At 35.1% G+C, this 25,895-nt stretch overlaps 1 protein-coding gene across 1 annotated transcript in view; it reads right to left on the bottom strand.

Annotated features, from left to right (window-relative positions):
- The window catches only part of LOC149771375 (uncharacterized), a 60,027-nt gene extending 34,901 nt beyond the window's left edge, over positions 1–25,126 (bottom strand). The window contains exons 1-4 of the mRNA XM_089948537.1: positions 25,011–25,126; positions 18,619–18,778; positions 11,647–11,851; positions 4,831–5,094 (exon numbers count right to left, since the gene is read on the bottom strand). Coding sequence (XP_089804663.1) covers positions 4,831–5,094; positions 11,647–11,851; positions 18,619–18,726 — 577 coding nt within the window. The 5' untranslated portion in view covers positions 18,727–18,778; positions 25,011–25,126. The remainder of the gene's footprint in view (positions 1–4,830; positions 5,095–11,646; positions 11,852–18,618; positions 18,779–25,010) is intronic.
- Between the last annotated feature and the right edge of the window lie 769 nt (positions 25,127–25,895).

Raw genomic sequence — 25,895 nt, 5'->3', positions numbered from 1 at the left:
CATCTGCTATAGCGCCATTCCCACAAAGAAACTTACACGAGTGAACACCTGGTAGTTTTTTAACAAATACACCAATGATAATAACCATCATTCAATTAAAAGAAAGAATAAAAATACATACCACGCAGCAAATGTGTCATCAAAAAACTAATTCAGAATACATGTTTTAAAATAAACAATACTAAATGCTTTACGAGTTGACAATAAGGGAATATGGTCAGATATACAAAGACGGGAAAATAGTTGCCACATGTACAGTACCATGAGGCTGGCTATTTTGGTACCTTTAGTTAAACAAAATTGGGATTCCTTTATTTGCGAATCAAATGCTGGTGGTTGCGTAACACATGATAGTAAAGAAGGTGGTTTCTTTGAATCACGGTGGAGGGCCAATCGTTTTCACAAAATATAATCATTTATAAAGATTAACTTTTTAATTAGCTGCGCTGGCTTTCTTGCGTGTTTATTTAAGACTAATCTTTAGCTATAGTGGAGTTTGACCACAGCTGACCAGAAGATGAAAATAGGACACGTCCTGGAGGGAAATAGGGCATGTCACAGGGAGAAACAACGAGTCTTTTTGCAAATTTGACGCATATTGGACCAGGAAGATTGATAAATATTTAGTGAAAACAAGGTCTTAAAAATGCGTTTTATGTCCCAATCTCTATTTTTTTTTTATTCAGTCTCCCTACTTGGCTTTTGAAAAGTTAATAGGTATGCCTTTGCCCCCGTTTTACAAAACTATGGTAATCGTGCTAATATTAACGAGTAAAAGGCAATTGCACATCAATGTACTTGTATAGTTACCGGTCAAAATTTCCTCTTATCACAAGCCAGTTTCAGGGTTTTAATGATTAACTGGCCTGTACTTCTGTGGCAAAACGAAAGAAATTCACCAACTATCAACATAGGAGATGCCAAAACATCAAGCTTTAAATTGTGTGGAAAATTATGATGCTTGTTCAGCTAAAACACAAAACTAAAATAGATTAATGTTGATCTTAGTTGACCTATATGAGAATTATAGCCTTTATTATTACCACTCTTCATGAACATGTAAATTATGATGGTTACGTGCCTTGTACAAGTAAACGTGCGTACCTTTTTAAAAATAATACCTCAATTTGTAGGATCGCTTATATCATTGAGTAACTAATGAGCGCGTGATTCAACGTAAATGAAACAGCTATTAAGGACTAGCTGAAATGTTATCTGGAAGAATGCAATTTGGTCGAAACAATAAATAAAGCAAAATCTGCATCTAATATGTTTGGGAATAAATAAGGATTTAAGTGATGCTATGCATGCTTTGCACTGTGTAAGCACTGAATATTATAGTTCAGCATGGTCTCCTTGGTAAACTCAACGGGCCTGCAAATTATGAAATCTGTATTTACCTTTAATTAACTTCATGTTGAAGAAATCAGAAAATATGCACATGCAAAAAATAATAACAAAATCAATCAAGGTACTGTTTAATCGTTTAATAATTGTCAGGTCACCGAAAGTTACTGTTTTTTTTTTGTTTTACATGCCTATGTCTTAGGACATGGAAAAAAATATTGTTTCGTGTCCAAGATTTACAGCCATTAGTCAACAAAAAGACGTAAAAACGGTCATGTTTAGACACTAGCCCATGGATAAGGCGACCCCCACCCCTTCTTCCAGGCCTTTATTTTTTCCTAAATTATTCGCTTGTAATACGGTATAACAATATCCCTTTGAAATGTATGAAGGATTATCAAAATCATTCACCATTAATAGAGGCAGTTCTCCCTGGAAATGAATACAATTGTTCAAAGCAATATTTCAATTCTAAAATAAGAAAATTGGATAGAATACCTTGTTGGTATAAACAGTATAGGTCATGTGTATTTCCGAAACCATAGGCATCGTGGTGGGGGATTTAATCCCCTCCACAATAACACTCCGCAATGGAGAAATAAAATACTAACATATCACCACTGCGCCTTGGTCGGTACGGTGATGTCACCTCCACTATTGAGAGGAAGATTGGCAATACTGATAGACATTTGAACATCCAATCAGTGAAGACAACCCATGGAATGAATGGGATGTCTTGGGTGACAAACAATCAAATACCATTTCAGCAATCCGTGATTTTGATTCCGATAATATATATGGACAACAGAAATTAATTTTAAAAGTCTTATATTTTTCGTACATTTGGAAAACTTGCATGCTGACATGACAAGTTTCCCACCTTGTTGAGCTTCTCTTGTAAATATACTTACTGTTTGAACATGAAGCAGCTTTTATTTCAAAAGAAAAGCAACAACAACAAAAAACCTGATACTGAATTTACACTTAAATGTGAACCACACATTTAGCCCTAATGCAATTATGGCTTTGTTACAAGACTGAACATGCATGTACAAAACTATCAACTAGACTAGCTCAATTCAGAATGCACATGCAATGTACAGTAGTTATGGGGCTAAATTATTATTCCGACTGTAGTATTTTTTATTATTTCATTCATCACAAGTTTGTTGCAAGTAAAGAAAGGAATAGCAGTGTCAGTGTTTATACCACAAATCAGAATAAGACAATAGTTTTCAAGCATTTACCCCCTTTATAGAAATTTAAATGGTCTCATTCAAGAGCAACAAGGCATAATTTTAAGTCTCCAGGCGTGAATTACATGTTGATATGGCTTCCAATTTTGGTGGAGCAATTAAATATAGGATTTTTAATAAGAATGCATTGGTGACCATATCTGATATCATACTGTCACCATTTCTATTTAGTACCAGCAAAGTATCATAAGAAGTCTTTTGGCAAAAACACAACCATCAAGAAGTAGTGAAAACAAGATTTTCAAGCTGGCCATAATTGTGACAGTCATATTAGAAGTCAGATCAGTCCCATTTTCAATTATGCCCCACCAGGCATCATCAAAACTTGTAGATTGGAAACCTTATGCTGATATGACCATTCATACATGAGAAAAGCTTACAACATTATTTTCAAGTTGGCTTCTTTCACAGGCATACTGAAATGCATGGTTATGACCAATATGACACCATAAGTGTTTAGGGAAAATCCCATGTTGATACGACCATCAATTCAGAAGGAGTGGTAACAATATTTTCAAGATATCTACTGTTGTGGCCATACTGGACATCAGATGGACACTTTTTTCATTCTAGATCAACTATACATCATAACAAGTCTTCTGGAGAAAATCTCCAAGGCAATATTACTTTTCATTCAAGAAGTGTGTGTGCGATTTGGATTTTTAACATAGCTTTAACAATTTTTCAGTCATATCACTACGATGTCTGCGGTGTGTCAGTTTATAGCGATATCTAGCACTGGCATCATGTCGCAGTCACATTATCCTGATACCAGGCCGACCAGTCCTAACACTAACCTCTTAATACTGAGCGCCTAGCTGAGCATTCAAGAAAATTAGAATTAACAGGATTTTCATGGTGGCAACTGTGGCAACCAAGATTGGCACCCGATTTCATTTAGGACCAACTAGCTACTACAAGAAGCATTCTGGCCACAAAAAAACCCCATGAAAATACTACTTTTCATTCAGAAAGATTAGCAATAACAAGGTGTTCAAGACAGCCACTGTAGTAATCATGATGAACATGAGATCAGCAACATTTTAATTTAGGACCAACTAGACATCATAACAAGTCTTCTAGTGAAAAACCATGGCAAAATCGCATCCATTCAACATAAGTAGAACAAATATTTTCATGACAGCTGATCATCATATTTTCATTCAGGACTAACTGACCAACTGCTGGTACACATAAAAAAAGTCTTTAAGTGAATACTCCATATTGATATCAACATCGATTCAGATGGTGTAGTGATCACATGATATTCAAGATGGCCACTCTATTCATTTTGGACCAAGCTGACACCATAATATCAATGTGACCATCTGTTCAGGAGCAGTGATGGCAAGATTTTAAGAATCAAATCAGCCCCATTTTCACTTTGGACAATTCAGCATCGTCTGGCGAAACACCCATGCCAATATGATTTTCCATTCAGTAGAAGTAGCGATCAGCACCATTTTCATTTACGTCCAACTACACATTATAAAAAGCACTTTAGTGAGAACTCAATTTTGATGTGAAAATCCATTCACAAGGAGCAGTGATACAATTTCCAAAATAGACACTGTGGATGGTTGCCAAACTAGATGACAAATGACACTTTTCATACAGGACTAACTAGACAATAGTATGAGTGTGTGTGCAGTTTTCAAGGCAATTCTCTAAGTAGTTTCTTCAGAGTAGCGATAAACAGCTTGTGCTAACAGATGTACAGACAACAGTTGTTTGAGAACAAGAGGCACCAAACCATTCCATAAAGTTTTCTGGTCTATTACAAGTAGAGATAAAACATATACACAATATAGAACAAGAAAACAAAAGACAAAACAATACAGTTTATATTTTGTTGTGCTGTATCACATCCTATTCCATTCTATTTTACGGTAGTGTTATTAATTATTATATGAATTGTATAATAATAAAAAATTAAGTGAAAAAAGTAATGGCAAACATTAAATTATATTAAATTACACAGTGGATAGTGAATTTGTAATGAAATGATGACTATTAGGTGGCCAAAAGAAGTCTGAACCACGGAAATACAAAGGCAAAAAGTAAGTGTGCCAACAATAACATTTGAGATGATCATTTATTATAGGTTTGAGTTTAGGTTTCATTAGCTTTTCTGTTTTATCATTATGGAGTTAAAGAGGTCAAGTGTCAATATAGATAGCTTCAGCTTCGATTTTGATTGATCCTATGATAAAGCTGAAAATCAAACCTGATTTTTCTTTCTTTGTCCATTCCCCTGTGACATGGTCTATTTGGCAGCACCTGGCATGAACCTCAATACCTTCTGTTGATTCTGTCTTACTTTCATCAACTTGTCCTCCTAGCAAACGTTGGGTTAGAGATGTTTTACCCACACCATGATGCCCTACAATCATCACTCTAATGTTATAGACCTTATCCATTCCAGATGCAAGTGCCTCTCTATACAGTCTTTGAGAAAGTTCATCCATATTCAGGATTTCTGGAGGCAACACTGTTAAAAGGAACATTTAATCAAAGTTAGAGGGAGCTCATCTGTGTACGAATATGCCCAACTCTAAATGATACAGACGCATGACTAAATATTGCAAACATATAGTGCTTGGGGGAAAAACCAAATTTAATTATATAATACTTACCTGTCATTAATACTTTATCTTCTCCTGGTGATATATTCCTAAATTCAAGGTAGATTCCTACATTCAATTAGTTTTTAGCTAGAACAAAAACAAATATTCTTCCCAGTCTGATGCCTTAGTCACTGCTGTCATTCAGATTATTGTTCTTGTTTGACTTGGGAAAAGACTAGAGGGACATTAGTATGGAGAGAGGGAGATTAGATAATAACAGCTGGTAAGAACCATCTGTTTCAAGCAGAACATTCTCACACAGACTAGAGGTTTGCTTTCTGACAGCTTGTTAGTCTCAGATAATGTGTTGATGCCTCTGCACTGATGTAGCATTAAGAGAAGTTGATTTTCAGGACATCACCCAGAATGGAATGAAGAAGAAAGGCCTAACCTCATGGACTTGCATTCTCATGATGGAAATATCTTTCTGAGTGAGAGACTGCTAAGCTCCATTGTTATGCATATCAATATTATGTATATTATTGTATATAATAATAGTTTTATTAGAGTCATTTAGTTAATGACATTTCCAATTCGAAGATCCTATGAATGGGTTCAGTACACTTGAAACGAGCATATGTATAATACATTGTACTATTTCATTCATATAAATAACAAGGTCAACGAATGTAGTAAATAACACGTGATCCATTAGGAGGACACTCGCACTTCTAAGAGGTCAGAATGACCTAGTTTCTTATTGAATAGAATTGGAACAACTGATTGTATTTACTGCAAATTAATACTTCAAAATAATAAAGATTCATTTCAATCTCTGTACTGGATTATTATCTATTGCATTGTTAGCTTAGTATATCTTTCTACATAAGCAATGAATGCAGAACCAGTCATTCGGAAAAGAAAGCCACATGGTGGATTAGTTCCATGCAGCAAATTATGTCAAATTCTTTAAATAAAGTCATTAGTATTATTGCAATTACTACACTTCACTGAGTTTGTAAGAAGTTGAGGAAATGTATTCATTAATTCAGTTATAATCATTTGTTGGAATTGCCCTGTATAGAACCTTCATTTTAAACTAAATTTAGGATATCTATACAAAAGCTATACTGGATTATTGCAAATTTATTCAAAGACTTGGATATATTTATAATATTCTCTGGATTTACCAATAAACATTCATGGACATTTTACACTTACTCTGAATTAAATGACGTTTGGATTGGAAACATTGACTTCTTCAGTACTGTTGACACATCAGCACATTATATTTTTTATTCTCAATACCTTTGTAGAATATTTAAATTACATCGGATCTACTGGAATTGATAGAACTATTTAGAAATAGGAATTCATAACATAATGTAAGTTGTTTTTAATTCTTTCAGTTTGTATTTTAGGGAAATAAATTTAATAATTCAATTTTACAAAACTTATTGGTTTTTGCTCTCTTGTTGCATATTTTAAGCTTCTAGGATGTAACGCTAATAATGAATAGAACAATCTGTCCAGAAATAGCGGCTGCCATGTTATCAGCAACACCTCTGAGAAGGAGGAGTGATCATATTTTTTAACCCTTTTCGTCGAACCAAGGGAAACTGGGCTTGCTCTTTCTCAATAAGAAGATGGTAACCCTGTTTGATTGTTGAGAGGACTTTACGACTGCTAAGCGGGGAAGTAACAAAGGATTTCTTTTTTGTTTATTCATATGCTTGGCCGAGACCATGGATACGTCTGATACTGACTGACTTTAGAGTGAAATAATTATGATAAAAGTTTATCTTAGAGCAGCCAGATGTAGATATATAAATGCAGTAATAATTAAAATACATCCCTATGCACACTTACCTATCATAATTTTTGCATCCATTGATGAGAACCAAATAATTCGAAACTTTGGGCTGTTTTTATACCGCCATTTTGTTACATCATCATCATCATCACTTTCCTTGAAGCGACTGTGTAATTTTAGCAGCAATATACATCATTATCAACATATTAAAGACAAAATAAAATATAATCAAAGGCCAGCAAAATGTGCCTTTCAAATTGTGCAAACTTTAGAACCCAAAAATACTGGTGAAGCATATAACTCGTTATGTCCGTCAAACCATGTACTATTTATTCTCCTGCATAATTACAGCAAAGACACCAGGAAGAAAATAATAGCTCACAGAAAACAAAACATGCTAAAACATTTTGATTCATACTTTGCAAGTACGAGTCATAATTTCAACATACTGAATTTTGTGTCCACAATTTTATATGCAGAATCCATTGGTAAACATAGGGACCTTTTATTGTGGTGCTCAAATAGTTCTCTAAACATCTTTTTTGGAACACATGAAAATACCTTACACCATTAAATCATGCACAAATATTGCCATCTGACCTGAAGCACTTGCATATAGTTCGTGTCCGTGGAGTTCCAAAGAAGTGATAGGTGGAATCAGGAGTGTTAATTTTGTTACAGTAGAAGTTTCGTCTGAATCAAAGTCAAATTAGACTATTGGTCATAGTGATTTTTACGTCAGAATTGATGTTTCTGAAGAAAGAATTTTTTTTGCTATAGAATTATGTAGGCTTGGTTGAATCAGTCAAAAAGGACGGTTACATGGCCACTGCGTTTCTTGACGAACATGCCATATTACTGCTTTTGAATTATAAAAGCTGGATTTAACTTAGGATTTAGTAATGGCTTTTGTACTTGTACTTAATGCAGCCAAATCTGTCCATGTGCAGGAAGTACTATGGTGCTTTGACTACATCTTCTGGATCATCGTTTTGGTTTCGCTAATAAGACACACACATTCATTATCTCTATGTTATCTTTAGAACCATTTTACATAAATACATATTTTCTCTCCACCCATTTATTTATTTTGCTTCAATTTACATTTGTTACGAAGTTATGAATTTTCCAAAATCACATATAATGTTTAATTTTAATTTATTTATTTGACTATTTATAAATTATTTTCTATATTAGCTGGGATTTTGGTGTCCAAGTTATATGCATAACAAATGTAGTGTTTGATCAAAATTTAGTTAATTGACATATTATATTGCTTTATCACATGTGTATACCTTACCATTGAATACTGGCAAATAGAATGGATCAGATTAAACAATAAAAATTTTTTATAATTATTAAGTAGGAGAAAGTTAATCTAGTCACAATTTTCTCAATGTGTTGTTTTTCTCATCATGTTTAAGTCAAAATATGAATCTCTGAGGTCAGTATCATAAATATTCATTACATATAAGCTCAAAGGTATGTAACCAATGCATAAAAAAATTGTTTACATATATTCAATTTCTGGCATATATGTTACACTTTTGAGACCATTGATATCGGCCAAAGAAATCACTAAATTTGACTCCAGCCTGGAGTGGATCCTGATGTCAGAAGACCCTGAAAGATTTTGACATGTATGTGATGGAAGAAGGCAGTATACTTTGTTTGATGTTCAAATATTCACATTTCATCATCATCATTTGGTGGGATGGAGATGGTGACTGTAGAGGATAAGAATGTAGCAACGCATGTAGGACCTCACTGATCATGTTCTGTTATTGTGTCTCTCCTTCATAAGTGACTGACAATCTCATTTTGTTTCAAATCCAGGTTTGAATGGTGAAAGATGTTATCTTCATTGCTTTTAAACATTGAGATTGGGTCATATTTGAAGTCTGCTATTCTTCTTTTCTATTGAAAAAATACATTTAGCGATAGCATACACTTTCCCATATCTAGAAGACATTTTCAGACTTAGAATGATTGAAAATAAAATTACGTGAAAAGGTTGCAGAACAGTCTGCACATGAAGAGATTTTCACCTTGTCTGAACAATGATGCTTCCCCCTACTAGAACAAAAGTTTCGTCCAATTCAGCAGCACAGGCCTTTCATAAATGCCTTGTGTTCCTGAGCTTTCCTTTCATTGCTGCTACTAATCTTCCACACAATTATATAATTTCTCATTCATGACACACACTGCATCTTCTTGGTCACCTTCTGAAAGTGACATGTGGCATTGTAGCACTGACGGATGCTTAATGAATGATCCACTTTATCTAGGATGGATAACAGTGCACTAGCCGGTTTGAAAGCACTAAAATGTCTGACTGTCTGTCATGTAACCATTAAACAAAACGTTAAAATCCCCATGTCTATGATAAAGTTACATATACCAATGCAAACTGGTATCAACATACAAAATGTTGTGAATTATTTGCATGGCGTCGAAAACAGTGCTTGAGGTGGAATTTGCATGAAACATGCTGTGGCATCTCTTCGCCAAAAAGCAACCTAGATGCCTCTACAGTTTGTGTGACTTTCATCAGAGACAAAATACTGACAACTCCTCAAATATTTGATTAAAAAGTAAACAGCACTGTGTTATCTAGCAAGTCTTCTTCAATCTCCATCACTGCTAGATTAATACACTATCTGAGAACAGGATGATATGTCCAGAGAGTAAATGTATTTGAACATTCAGTCATGGGCATTGTGCATTCTTTGTACATCCACAAAATGATCTTCAGCAATCTCCACCCATGTAAAATCATCTGAATAGACTAACTTTCAGTTTTCTCTGAGAGAAGTTTTTTCTTCTGTTTTTCTCATACTTGTGCAATTTTCTTTATGCATTATAGTTACATAATTAACTCAAAAATCATCGTTGTCGGTCACTTGATTCTTTCAGCTGGTGTTATACATGTAAATAAACGAGAACAGACGTTTTCTTCTGCAACTGACTACTATTTTCACATCCATACTGCTTTCTATATGGACATGATTGTAATGGGCATAATGGAGTGCGTTTACATCTGGAAACACGTCACACTCAGTTAAAATCCTTCATGAAGCGGGTCATCCTCTTTTCCTAAGGCCTCTTATCATTTGTTAGTTTCACCATGTCACACTAGCTTGCATTCAATCTTAAATCTTTCGAGACCACTTATGTCTAGTTAGATTCTCAGTTTTGAAGCGTGCCCAGTGCACGTAACTTAATTCTGTTTTCTATTTACATATCAACTTCCTGTGTCATTTCTCTTTTTCATTTTCATCACTGCACCTTTTCCTTTGCTCATATGTATTCTGCACATGATCTACATCATCTTTATCATAAAAATTATCATGACTGGATGATACTAATGAATATTACTGTAGATTTTATGACAAATCTTGCAATCAAAGGACTTCTGAGTTTGCTGTTCAGGTATAAATCAGTATCGGAGTTTTTTGACTAGTTAATTTTTTGTTGTGCCTTGCATGACCAGACTTGTTATAAAGCAAAATAAAAATATCTTTCCTATTATAGTGGTTTTAAAATTAGGGTAGGTAGGTAGGTTTTTAAAAAATTATATATATATATATATATATATATATATATATATATATATATATATATATATATATATATATATATATATATATATATATATATATATATATATATATATATATATATATATATATAAAATGAATTATTAGTATGCATAATGTACTAAACACATCAGGTACTGGGCTAACCAGCTCAGTTAGATGCACAAATCAATTTTTGGTAATTTTAAAAAAAGATTCAAACTTCTAATTTTTTAATTAAAAAAAATCATATATAATATAATGACAAATATATATAATTTACTAAGTCCTTCAAATACTGGGCTAAATTGGCTCAGCTGTACAAATCAATGTCAGAAGTTTTGGTATATTTTTTTAGCAAGGGGAAAAACACTAGGGTTGCCACTGAAAAACAGAGATGATCGGCCGATCGGACATATATTTTTGAACATATATTTTTTGGGGTCTAAGTTACTTTCATCCTTGGTTCATGGTGTCTCTGTGTATTCAATTTTATCTCTCAACATTCGCACATACCACTCGATTCCTGTATCACCATGTTCCTCCAACACTTTGTACCGAATTTCCTCACTTGCTTCTGGGATAGTTTTATTGTTGAATTCAGGAGGTGTAGCGATAATACATTTTTTTAAGTTGGCTGCTGTGGTGACCATATGGATGTCTAAGCAGCACCATTTTCGTGAAAAGCCTTGGAATGCATGAGTTTCAGAACTTGTCCTAGATACGCATGCTGCAAGGGAACTGACACTTTGCTAGATCTTGTGCCAAAACCTTGATGCAACTATGCTTTATGTTTTGTGAACTGTTTTCTACAGCCCTGCATCAAACAGTGAGACAGAAAACTAACCTGCATGTATGTTGTGCCCAAGAAAGCAAACTGCAAATTACCTGCAACTGCATGTGTAAACTTGATATTTTATATTTTAGAAAAGATGAAACTAATAAGGTGCAAAAGTAATATAAAAATACAGTAGTAAGGAAAAGTGATAACAGAATTCTCAACTGTTCGTGAGAGTACACTTGTTGACGTAACTTCCAGAGACTGACAACGGGGGTTAATGATTAATATATCTAGTGTTTCTTACCTGTCGGCTCTAGTCCAGTGCCTGTCTTCCCTTTTAGTGACTGAACATCTATTTCACTGGCGTCAATCATGGTCATAAGTGACTCCTTTTCACCATCTTGTGATTGTTTAGAGGAGTCCAATTGATGTCCAGCTTCATTTATGCTTGCACTCAAGGCCTTCACTTCCAGGTCAATGTTGCTGAATAAATCCAAATCATTATCAATCTGTAAAGAGACATGCACACATTAATATTAGCTAAAGTAGACAGAAGATCTGGGAAAGTTAATTCTAAATTTGTGAGCATCTGTAAGTTATAACCAACTGTGTAAACTTATTTTTGTTGTGATGTTCAACCCATATTAAATAAAACTTCTAAAAGGCCTCAAAATGTATATGGGTATGTGTTTCAGGTTTCTTCCTGAAATATACTTTTGTATTTAAGATGGAAATTTCTAAAAATCAGTTAAAATTTGAATTTAATTGTTTTTGGAAACATTACTGAATCTTGGCCATCATTATCTGATAATACTAAATTGCTTGCTACTGCACACAAAGTACTGACCTAACAAAATTATTTTGTATGACTGTGCCATCACATCTACCCATCAATTTTAACAGCAATGCATGGAAAAGTCATATTTCAACATACATTAAGTCTTTACGGCTGTACAACAACTACAGCATATCACTAAATTTTCTTTTAATGTACAAAGGTGTATTTCTTAGGTATCTATAGCAATAACAAAATAGTGTAAAACTAATTTTAAAAACAAAAATTAAATTTTGGTGAACCAGGATACATTCCACATATATGTCAACCTCTAAACTTTGTTATTTTCTGCATAATTCATGTTTCAGTGAATTCCAACTTCAAGAAACAATATTCTATCAAAAGTGTTCATTTTCATTTATAACAAGATGGCTTGTGTATGGTACTTGAAATATATCGAGAACTGTATACTGAAAACCAAGTGCACTCAGAGCAGTGATTTCAGAAAATAAAATTGTGGGCAGCAGAATTTGGAACTTGTGTCAACGCAATTTGAATACCTAATGTATAGCAACCAACCGTCCAGGCTCACAATTAGTGAAAAAAGGGATAACAATTAGTGAATATGGACATGAATTAGTGAAAATAACTATGACAATAACTCCATACACCCCGACCGTCAATACTAAACTATATCAAGATCACAATATAAAACAAAAACACAAGATATATGCAGAAATATATCTGCATTTAAATTTATTCTGGTATTCATAAACTTCACTTGTTCTTGTGGTTATTTAGTAATGGCCTTATACGAGGTCCAGTTTGTGCCATGATTGCAATTTTGGTTCATGTCTCAGCTTATCAAACACACAACAAATATTTGGATTCTTATGAATGATAAGCTAAGTTATTCACTTTTCCACTTCAGGGCAGTTGGGTTTGAAATAAGGTAATATAATGTTGCTTGACCCTGGATAAAGTTACTGCATGGTTTTGGTGAATTCCATGTTTGTGGTAAGAGATGCAATCTGATGTCCCACTGTATCATAACTGTCCAAATGTCTAACACAGTGTGAGAATGGTCTGCCAGGAATCTCATACAAAGCAGGATGTGTTGCAATGCCATCTTTAAACAGAATGTGGGTCACTGATTATTAGTAATGAAACAAAATAGTATGGAAATGAGATAAAAATATGAAAAATGAGCAAAACATATAATATTCCTATTTTGTTCACTATTACAGCACAGTTCACATGATTTCGTGTTTCTCAAAATACAAAGGTTAGAGGGTGCATGGAGAGGGTGTAGAAATTTAAGAAAATGTTCTTACCATCATCTCTTAATGTGTACTGATGGAAAAACTAGGGGTCAAATGATTGATCAATATATCAATGGACTGATACTTTTGCTGTATCGATAACATCAATACAAGATGAGTAATACAGATATAAATGATACTTAACAAATGCAAGTTATTTTATTATTCCGCAGTCATCAATATTTATTAGACACTTGCCTCATTATTCTTTAAATTGATAATTCATAATTCCCGAGCCAGCTGTTACAGGAACACGCACTCATTTTTGTAAATTAAAATAAACTCTACAAATTAACACCAAGTACTTTTATCAATTAAAGCAAACTCAACAAATTAACACCAAGTGACATGGTTCGTAATACTGCCCCTCCCTTTCCCCATGCCAATTCCATTGTAACTATTTTATCCCAATAGATTGTTTGGCAAAAAGTAGTTTGAGTTTCCTGACCCTTGCCACCCCATGGACATCTGTATTTTGGTGTAGGGTCAGAACCAACTGTGTACAGAGAAGAACTACAGCATTTACAAAATCTGGCCTGGATCTCACCATTTTCAATGGAAGTCACGTGACATAAATGTCTGTTACACTAAATTTGTAGCCATTATGGTGTAGTTTGAAACTGGAAAGAAGTTTTACAGGTTTGTTTAAAATACGGGCTACCTAGAAAGCCCTAAATGGCTGATTTCTATGGTGGTTCATCTTCAAACAATGATTTCATTTGGCAAATATTGGCTGATGATAGTTGACATTTACTTTATATTTTTGAAGTATATCAGATTACTAGAGCGGGAAAAAGTGTTAACAGAGACGCCAGTGGGTAATTTTGAGGGTGAAAATGGTATTAAATATGAGTCCGATGTCCATGCTGGAGAGCAGATGGCATGCCAGTCGATCAACCTATCAGCAAATGTAGAAAAGGCAGAACACCGCGCCAAATTAAAATACAGACAATTTAACAGTGGAATGCAATTTTCATTTCTTTTTTCAAACAATATAACCATGAGGGATTATGAGCTACAGAACTATATTTTACTATCGGGATTAAGATAAATTAAATAAATAAGAATGAAAAGAAGAATGAAAATAAGTATTTGGTTGAAATACCTCTGTCTGGTGGCTAAAGTGAGTCCTGTATCTAATCAAATGGACCAGACATAAATGGCCTAAATTGCTGAATACAAATTACCGACAACTAACAAGTAGTCTTTTTGAAAGTATTAGTGTCATCTTGCCATGATGACAATGGCAGATTAATAGATGATAAATGTCTGTTTGTAATCTGCATACTGGAAATACAAACAATGTAACACATAAAAGGGCACCACCTATCGCTGACAGACCTTCTAAAGATGGAAAGACCTTGAAGTTAATATGTGTATCAATAATATATCCTATCACAGACTGTGTATTGTGAATAGCATTGATACACAACACAGATGTATCACTTCAAGCCCTGGGAACAACCACAGCTTCTCGTAAAGAACAGCTCTGAACTCTAAGCTTTCTTGTGGCGTCACATCTGCCATTTACTGCAGAGTTCATATAGTGTTGAGAAAATGGGGTTGCTATTATTGCCTGAGGGAGTAAATTCTAAATAGTATCAATCGAGAGAAAGAGTGCATGGCATGGCATGGACTTATTCAATGTTGTTTCCTAGTAATTGTAGTTATTTTTCTTATTCATACAAACCAAATTTCAGATAACATAATGCAATGCAATAATGCACAAACTTTGCTGATACTCTACATTGCATGAGGCATAAACTTTTCAGGGACCTGTACTTTATAGTTTTTTAATCTTACGTTATATGAACCAGAAACAATTTCTTTACCATAAAAATAACGAAATTCTTTGATTGTTTAAATGTGACAAAATCTTTACAGAAAAGTTGGAGAAACCCAAGCTTGCTAGTCACATGAAAAAACTGAAAGCAGAATGACAGATGAATAATAAATTATTATGAAATGTATAATAGGTGCCTTGGTAATGAATGTATTATAGAATACCATGAGCTTGCTCTTTTGTTTATCTGGTAAAGTTCAAATGAAAATACAATTTATTAAATCATTCAATTCTTTTGTATGTATGTGTGGAGTGGGATACAGAGAGAGAAACAGACAGAAAACACCAATATACACTTATTCTCATGTCTCCTCAAGAGATGTAACTCTGTAATGCCAGGAAATTTTATGACAAAAAGTAATTTTTGAGGTGGTTTTCAGGATATTTTCATTAAATTCAAATTTCATTGGATTCCAGTAAATATCAGGAGGCACAGGAACCCTGCATATATTTTTCAAGCAGGAAGGTCAAGGCCAAGATCAGAGAAGTTCCAACTGTCATCGCTGAGATAGAAAAGGCAGTGTGTCACTAGTAATGTCGATATGAAATCCAACAATTCAGTATTTTAACTGGCCAAACACTCAGGGTTTGGGCATGTAGATGGCAATGTCAACTGGGGCCAGAAGATTTTCCTCCTTGATATGCCATCTACATTAAACTGGAAGGCAACACAATCCTTGCAGAAGGGCTCCTTAACATAGTAGGCTTTGACACCCTCCAATCAGGCGATCAGCATGTGCTTGATGTAAATGGAGTCAACAGCAACCCACACAACCTCTGTGGCACGCTGATGAGGCCAATGCCTTTGTATCTTAATACTGTACTGTAACTGAGTGTCGTTGTAGTATGTGATAATGTGTCCCACAGGTACTCTGTCAAAACCAACCAGGGCACTAGTCTCGCAGGAACTGCACAACAAATAATCCCACTCTCCCTGGTCAGTTACCAGCTGGCATGTCATATGCCTAGAATTGTTTGAGAACTTGAGAATGATAAAGTGCCCACTTATGTTGTCTTCTGAACTTTGTTTCTTGTAAGAGATGGTGGCTTTACCTACCTTGAGATATGTGAGTATGCCGGTCTCAACTATAATTCACAGCAGCACAATGGGTGCCCAGCCATGACTCTTGCAGACTGACTTACCTTCTTTTCTGTGAGGTTTGCAAAGAAGGTAGTGAAACCAAGCTGGAATTATGGGGGGGGGGGGGTTTCAGGGCATCAGGTCCATTGCAACAACTGCTCAAAACTCTTCCATCCCTAGAAAGCTGCCAGGATAATTGGTGACCATTTCAAGGCTTACAATCTCTCCCATATTTGGCCCATTTGGGCTGTTCCAGAGCCCTCTGTGCACAAACCTGATGAATATCATTGAAAGTCCTCCAACATGGTTGAAGGCATGAGTGTCATTCTTTTCACTGTATCATTGCGCTAGCCATGGCTAAGGCTTCATTAAAGACTTTGGTCATCAGCTCCACAGTGGAATCTGTGTATCGGCTACAAACTCTGATCGTCTGCTCGTTCTACTCTCGTGCTGTAAAATAGGAGCCATCTGCCATCAAAAACAGCTCTATACATTTTTGTTCGTATTTGTTTGGTTCTGCCTATTACTCACATGGTTGTTGGCTCATCTCATGTAATTTTCTTGATGGCCTCCCTGGCATTAAACTCATTAAACTCTACAATGTGCCCACTGTTGTAGATGTCTTCAGAAGCAATGCCCTCATGTATAATGCCAACTTGAGACTTTTTTGAGGTTGGCTTTGTCACCAACAGCTGCATCTGTTTCATAGACCTACATTTCCCATATAACCAACTTCTAGCAGCTGTTCGGCTATTCCTCTGCTGGCTTTTATAAACTACCATAAGCTGCACTATGTAGTTGAGATATTTGTCAGGGAGGATGGGTAATAGGGTCAGGCTAATGTATAAACCACAGCTGCCACAGTCCTACCTGGTTAAAACTTGTTCATCATATCCCACTTGTATGCATTCCAAAAATGAACATATGACAGATAAAGATTCTCTGTACACAAAGATCCAATGATTGCTTGCTCATGTTGCTGGTAAGGATCAGACAGTTGCCCATCTTAATGGTTCAAAACTTTGATGTGAAGCATGCAATAATAGCTGACATCAAACTTTTGCTTGGCTTTGCAAATATTCTGTAGTACCAATCCAGTTCCAAGTTTCTGGAAACAGGTGCAGGTGCCCTACCTTTTCAAGATCAAATGAGTCTTCAGACGACTCAGACTCAATGATGCCAAGATGGACATATTCCCTCCTCTCCTTTGCTATCTATACTTGCACAAGCACCTCGATTCTACTTTCTGTATATCTGCCACCTATTTTTAAATATAATATGACTACCAGTGTGGCAGTGACAATCATCATTCACGCATGCCCAGCACCTGATACGTGTGTATGTTAGTCCCTCCAAAACTTCATTCCATAAAAAGCACAAGATTAAGCAATTTACTTTTTTAAAAGCATTTGTTTCTGCAACTGGTATTCTGCAATGATCATTTGTAATCGATATGTACCTTGTGGGTTTTTCCAGTGAATAGCAGCTCTACAATTCTCAATTGACATCATCTTCTAAAAATAGTATGATCTGATATGAATCCTACTATGAGATACAGAAAACAGATATACATACTATACATTTCAAGTATATTATAGGCTATACATGATGGCTACTATATTTGGTTGAGGAAAGGCCTGGGAAGAACCAGCAACCCAAGGCAAGCTACTGGCAAGCTTTCTTGCATACCCACATCGGTCTAGCCAATACTCAAACTCGTGTGGACAGAGGGCAGACGTGAGAGTGATCTGTAAAGTTCAGTACCTCTGACTACTTGGCCTCACGAAGCCCAATAGTCATGTTGCGTCCACCTTTGATCACATATAACCAATAATTAATCGGTCACTTAATCATGATGTAAGAGTTTTTTCACATCTAATCAATAATTGATTTGGTCACACAGTCATGATGGTTTGGTTTGGTGGGATTTAAGGACATTTTACAGCATATTAATACATGATGGCCATTATATTTAGTGGAGGAAGAGGCTGACACCAACCCAAGGCAAGATACTGGCAAGCTTTCGTGCATACCCATATTGGCTGAACCTGAGACCTAATCTATAAAGGTGAGTGCCTTTGGCCAATTTGCCACCTGGGGCCTCACCATGTAACTTGCAAATGTTGCCTACTGCAGCTTTACATGCCTCCAATAACTTGAGTTAAACAGGATGTTCCAACAAATATATGATATTTTGCTGACAATCTTAATTTAAGACATTACAGAATCTACGGATAAACATAATAAAAATGTACCTTTCGGATGGTTTCAACTGCAGCTTTACAATCCTCTAATGGCTTGAGATGGACAGGGTCTTCTAACAACTGTATGATTTTGTTGTATGAAACTCGTTTTGTCTGCATCTGAAAGTTTGATTTCAGGACTTACCGTAACGATGTTTCGTATTGTACAAATCTGAAATTATCAATAAAAAGTCGACACAATTATTAATGCCAGTTTAAAAGGGGATGCACAAATTGTGATTTTAGGCATTGGTAGTTAAGATGATGTCACCCATTATATCATACACTTTCTGTGCATCTCTAGATACATCTAAAAAGAAAATAGCAAAAATATTTCCAAGATATCCAATATATACATATTAATGTTCATATGTTGTGATCAAATTAATAATAATAATAATAATAATAAATGTATTTAATGAAAAAGGCTATATTACCGTATATACTCACATATAAGCCAAATAATTTAGGTGAAAAAAGAAATGGAAGGGGGTCAGCTTATTTGCGGGCCAATGTCAAAACATGACAGTTTTTAAGCCTTTTTGTTGACTACTGTAATAGCGGTAAATCTTGGGATACGAAAAAAATCATTTTCGGTGACCCGAAACTTATTAAACTGTTATAAAGTACTTGGATTTTGTATTATTTTGCATGTGCATATTTTCTGATTTCTCCAACATGAAATTAAATAAAGGTAAATACAGACTTCATAATTCACTGGTTGATTGAGTTTATTTGGTAGACCAGACTGAACTATAATATACAGTACCTACACAGTGCAAAGTGTGCATAGCATCACTTAAATCCTTATTTATTCCCAAATGTATCAGATGCAGAGTTTGCTTTATTCATTGTTTTGACCAAATTGCATTCTTCCAGATAACATTTCAGCTAGTCTTTAACAGCTGTTTCATTTATGTTGAATCACGTGCTCACAAGATACTAATTTTCAATGATATAAGCGATCCTACAAATTGAGGTAATATTTATGAAAAGTTACACATGTTTAATTGTACAAGGTGCAAAATCACCATAACTTACTTGTTCAAAAGGATAGGTAATAATAAAGGCAAAATTCTCAGTGTGACAAAAAAAAATAGGCACGACTTTGATCTCGAAGCTGAATTTATCATGATGCTGAAACAGTGTTGAATAATTATTGTGCAAGCTGTAATACAGTAATGTTGTGGCAGTATTCAAATAATAATCCAAAAAGTTTACTGTAGATAGAATTAATAGCAGTCTTGGTCACCCACGCGAAAATGTGATGCTGACCTGTCTTGAGTGTAATCGATGTCGAGGCGATAGTTCACAAAAGTGAATGTGGTGGTAAGTGTGTGTCTTCAGAAATTACTTGTAATTGTTCACGTACAAATCCATGCTGAGGAGCAGTTGAATCTATTCTGTAGATTGCAGGTCTGCCTGTGGATCTTACCACACTGGAAATTGTATGTGTTGTCAAACTCCATAATAAGATCAGTTGCTCTTTTTTACCACCTTTAAGTTCATCAGGTTCATATAAATAAATGTACCTCACAGTCACATTACATAGTACTGGTTGTTTTGAAAAGTAATGTCATTGTATTGGTATATGTTGTTTTGTGATTGCATTGGTAGGTTTCATAGAAATCGCACAAGTGATTTCATTATTTAACACAGCTATCACACTTGGTAGTCTTGCAACCCATTCATGAGCTCTCTTGTCTTTCTGAATTATTTCCTTCGCATACTGGTATCCAAACAATCGCTCAGCAAGTGTTTGATTAAATCATTCAACGATCGCCTGATCGCAATGATTTGTGGTATGTCGTCATCTGATTTTAATCTATGTTTTTGTATTAGAGATGACAATGAACCAAGAAATTCCTTGCCAGAGGATCAATCTGTAGTAAATGTGGCCATAGCTAGGGTCCTCGTTGATAAATTCCTTCAAACGCAGTTACAACTTCAGCTGATGTTCTAGCTGACAGTGGTTCTGCTTCTTTGTATCTACTTGCAATGTCAATGACAGTCAATGCATATTTGTATGTATATGATTTGACGCCTATCAGTTTTAATGGTATCATGTGCTAAAAATAAAATATCTGCTTGATGAACTTCATTGGGAGTGCTGACATCAGAATGTGCATGCTGAATTGTTTTAGGTGGTGGTAAATATAGCTGCCATAGTGCCTGTCGTGCTAACCAATTTGCAGCAACAGTATTTGTGACATTGGCTCCATTAGCAAGTTTACTAATCGCTGCTCTACCCCTCCAATATCCTCTTGGGCTATAATAAATTGATTATATTATAATAATAATTGGTTGATTAATTATTGGCCCCATATACTGGCTTACCTTTCATTTCAGATCTCACTAGGAAGCTAGGAAGTATTTCTCAGAGAGATTTATTTTTTATGGAATCTAATGAGTGAATCAACTTCACATATGCAATATGTCATTGTTGTAAATCATTATTTTTATACTATATCATGAATGTGACATGCTTGATCAATCACATTTATTGGATACTCTCCAGGTCTTGGTTGATCTCGCTCATCAAGTCGGATATCAAGTCAAGTTCCACAATAATTATATCCAGGAAGATACTTTTCTCCCATGGAGCTCCTGGTAATTTTCCTAACAAATCAGCAATATTACCACCTGGTTTCATACAAGACAAAATAAATTTGTATTTGCTTGTACCACATTTCACACACTTGCCTGTAAATGCACGCTTTTTATTTTTTGTTATTATTGGTGTTAATCCACTTGTGAAAGTGGGTGATCTGCATCGAACGCAATATAAATTCATATTATTTATTATATTTCTACAACATGAAAATCACTGATTTCACAGCAACACGAAACAAAGAGCCAGTAAAATGTCATCCAGCAATACCAAATTCTATCAGAGCAATTATCGTAGGTCCATCTGGGTCTGGTAAGATGCAATTACTGCTTAATCTGATAATGAGATGACTCAAGTGGGATAAATTATATTTAGTGGCACCATCTGTAGATGATCAGTGATGCTACGATGTGCTAAAAGATTTTAATGAAAATGCAAAATTATTGGACAAGGACGGCAATGATATTACTGATTTTATCACCGATACTGATGAAGCCCCATCCATAGATGACCTTGATGGACTTATTAATAATCTCGTAGTATATGATGATGTTATGCTGGAGAAACAATCAAATCCAGCTCGGATATTTTCTCGAGGCAGTCATAAAAATACAGACGTTATTTATGTACTCAGAGATATACACAAATACCTAAAGTAATCAGTGATAACTGCAATATTTTAGTTGTGTTTAATGGAGTTGATACACATACTCTGTGAAACATTCATCAGATTTGGTGTTCAGGGGATATCGATATGGATAAGTTCAAAAACTTCTTTTCAAAAGCACAAGCTAACCCACACGGATTTATAACAATAAATCGTATAGGTCTTGATACAATTTTTAGATAAAAAGATACAAGCAGGGAGGGTGCAACCATGAATGAGAGTCCGAAAGGTAAACAAAAACATGCATACAAAATTTGAAAACACGAACAACAAAGATGAGGTAACAAAATCAGCTAACCTAATTAACCCAATTTGAGAAACTCTTGGTTTTAGTCTGTAGGTTTTGGTTTGGCATTACTGACCTTATATTTTTCATTTTTTTTGTATGACGTTTTATTTTGAAAGAAGACTCTTCTAAAAAGAGGCCGATTCACCCTCCCATCTGCTCATAATATACAACATACCTATAATTTGCTGTATATACACAATGCACCTACAATGTACTGTATGTACACAAGGTACCTACAATGTACTGTATGTACACAAGGTACCTACAATGTACTGTATGTACACAATGCACCTACAATGTACTGTATGAACACAAGGTACCTACAATGTACTGTATGTACACAAGGTACCTACAATGTACTGTATATAGACAATATACATACAATACAGTACATGAATATAGACAATGTACCCATAATGCACTGTATATATGCAATGTACCTAGTCGGAACATGCCCTTACAGCAGTTTTGTAATTGATAATTAATATATGAAGCTTATCATTAATGTCTTTTTTGTGTACAACTATGCAATATGCATGTAGATATGCACAGAGAGACACAACTAAGTATATATCTATATAATACCTTGCAACTAGTTATACATGACAAGTTACTCTAGAAGCACAATATGTTGTATGTTGTGTTGCACCTGTTGGATAAACAAGGTTAGCACATATAAAGAACTGACCTGTACTACGAGGCATTCTTGCTCCAGAATTTCTAGCGCTAGAAGCAGTATAGGCATTTTCCAATTTTTAATTGAATATTAACTATTTTGAATCATGTAGAGATGAACAATTAGCTAACTGTGGCTTGCTAGCTTGGTTATCAAGGTACCAGGATGTCGCTTGTGTAAACCCAGATAGTCTAGCTGTTGTACTACACCATGTTGAACTGGACAAAAAAGTAAGAGGTACCATTCAGTGCTGTGTGGACATGTATTTGTTACATGTGTGGATGCAGATGTCTATCCTGTGTGGGCAGAAATATTCGAGTCCTGTGTGGACATGTGGGTGCAAATATTTAGCCCTTTTTGGCTTGCATAATTTTGTCCCTGTGTGAACCAGTATTGTTCTGTTTGAGAACATACATCAGTGTCCTGTGTAGACAGTTGTTATGAAACCCTCCAGTCTAGACCTGTTATATTTCCTGTCTGTGTGAAGACTAGAAATTAAGATAAAGTGTTATAAACATAGGATTCTTGACATGTTTCTGTAATACGGTATGTTGGTCAAGAAATGCAGCAGGCCATGTAACCGCCATATTTACAGATTAACCCAAGCCAATATAAATCTACAGTGAATGGACATACCTTCTTCAGAAACACCAATTCTAACATTAAAATGACAACAACCAATGATTTAATTTAACTATGTTTCCTTTGATTCAGACGAAACTTCGCTACGTGAAGAAAATTGATGCTCCTCAGATCATAGTCACATTTGGTTCTGCATACAACAACTTCGGAACACCACAGACATTAAAAATGACTGAAAGTGCTTCTAGTCAAATGGAAATATCTACACATGTTTTCATGATTTAAGGCCGTTTCATGTGCTGCAGTCATGATGTTTTGAGAACTGTATGAGTGCCACAATAAAAGGACCCAATGGATTCTGCATATAATGTTGCTAACATGCAATTCAGAACACTGAAATAAAGACTCATAGTTTCAAAATATGAACCTTTATTAAAGGGTTATATCTGTGTAATAACTGGGTTTCAGCAAATTTTATTATATATGGGCTATTATTTCCTTGCTGGTGTCTTTCTTGTAATTCTATAGGACAATAAATGGTACACTGTTTGGTGGACAAAATGAGTTATATGCTTGACGAATATTTCTGGGTCCAATAGTTTGCAAAATTTTAAAGATGTGTTTTCCTACCCTTTGGTTATATGTTATTTTGTCTTTAATAGCTTTATAATGATGCATTTTGTTGCTCTGAACATTGTTAAAATTAAATACGTCTGCTTCAAAGAAAATGATGATGATGATGTAACAAAATGTATAAAATAGACCAATTTTCTAATTACTTTTCTCTCATCAACGGATGTAAAAATTATGATACCTGACTGTGCAAGCTGGCGGTATTTTAACTATTACTTATATATCTACATCTGACAACCTGTTGGTTGTCAGTGAGTTTTATTCAACATTTTAGGCCATTTAAATGTGTTTCCATTTAACTCTGTTTAGCCAACAGGCCCTTTGATTTGCACAGCATAAATGCTTTGAAAACATCTTATTACCAATTTCATGTCTCACTTAAACTTGGAAGACATTACGATCTTATTTTCAAAACAAGACATAAAGCAATTTATAAAAGTCTGTTTCTAAAGAAGAGAGATCTGAAGGTATTCTCATATTAATCATTAACAGGAAGCCCTCTTTCACACATGATGGAATTGTAGGGCATTGCGTAGCTGTGCATTTTTGTGAAGCTACTCAACAGATTAATCAGGATGTGCTCCTGCATTAATTGAACAATCTTGACAAAACAGAGTTTGCATACTTACTGAGAGAGACTCAAGCCTTGTGATCTAAGAAAGTTTGGGCTACAGGTAGGCACCTCATAATATGGTACACAACCACTGTTCCACAATTATATTTCTTCAACATGCCTATAGAGGCAATACAAAATATAATCTATCCATTAAATGTCTGTCATTAATCATGACAGCCATGATACTGAGTCTGTGGCAGGCAGTGATGGAGTTATATGATGTTAATCAAGGGTGCATATATGTGTAAATTCTGTAACACACGGTCATAATCAAAAGATCCTATATTAATTCCAAAGCTATGCCAAAAGATTTGTAGGTGTTTAACTTACTTTATGTGTAAGATCCAGGCCTTGTTGAGAAAGTTTGGGATGGAAGTGTGTACAGCTGGCCAGTAGTGTCAATAATGCTGGGGCATCACACTCAGATGGTCCTACAGTGGAAGGTTTTTGTCCTCTTGGCATATAAACCTTTGCACATTCCCATGGCTTGAAAGGCCATGAAGGTACATGACTGTTACCCCAGTATATTTTCTCTGATTTAGGATTGGCATGGAGTTTCAACAGTTCATAAAGCCAGACTTCACAGTATGATTTACAATGCTTTCGAAATGCCCAAACTCCATTGAACTTGTTTCGTCTCACATGGCTAGCATCACACATGGAACAAGGTGGCAGTTGCACTGTTTGACCTCCATATATTTTGTGTATCAGAGACTGATGCAGACTATCAACCTCACTCTGTATGAAAGTATGCAGTCCTGATTTCATATAACATAGGGCCAATGTCACCTTCAGCCAGTTTGTGTACTCTTTGTCTCTGACCTTATCTGATGGGGCTGGTGCTGCCATCTCAATTCTGGTACAAGTAACATTAAGTTATCTCCTTGGCATTTCTATCATCAATTAACCTGATGAGAAACAAAATACAGAATAAAGAGAAGAATACTAGACAATTCCACATATCAACATTCAACAGACAGAACATAAGTGTTAACATATTCTAATTATCAAATTCTGTGAATTATTATCGCAGCTTGACCCTAATTGTACAGTGAGTGGCTTAGAAGCCATATGCACTACCCCTGACCTTTCACACTGACTTTGTATGCATAATTCTGAATGGGTAATGGTATACAACTATGACACTTGGAAGAATAAATAAATCTATTAAATGATTGAGCATTGTTTCGTTATTTATTTTATTATCTTTAGGAG

Source organism: Sinohyriopsis cumingii, unplaced genomic scaffold, assembly GCF_028554795.1.
Source record: "Sinohyriopsis cumingii isolate HCF-2022 unplaced genomic scaffold, ASM2855479v2 utg001908l, whole genome shotgun sequence".
Taxonomy (NCBI): Eukaryota; Metazoa; Mollusca; class Bivalvia; order Unionida; family Unionidae; genus Sinohyriopsis; species Sinohyriopsis cumingii.
The sequence above is the reverse complement of the archived record's forward strand: the minus strand, read 5'-3'. Positions and strand labels throughout refer to the sequence as shown.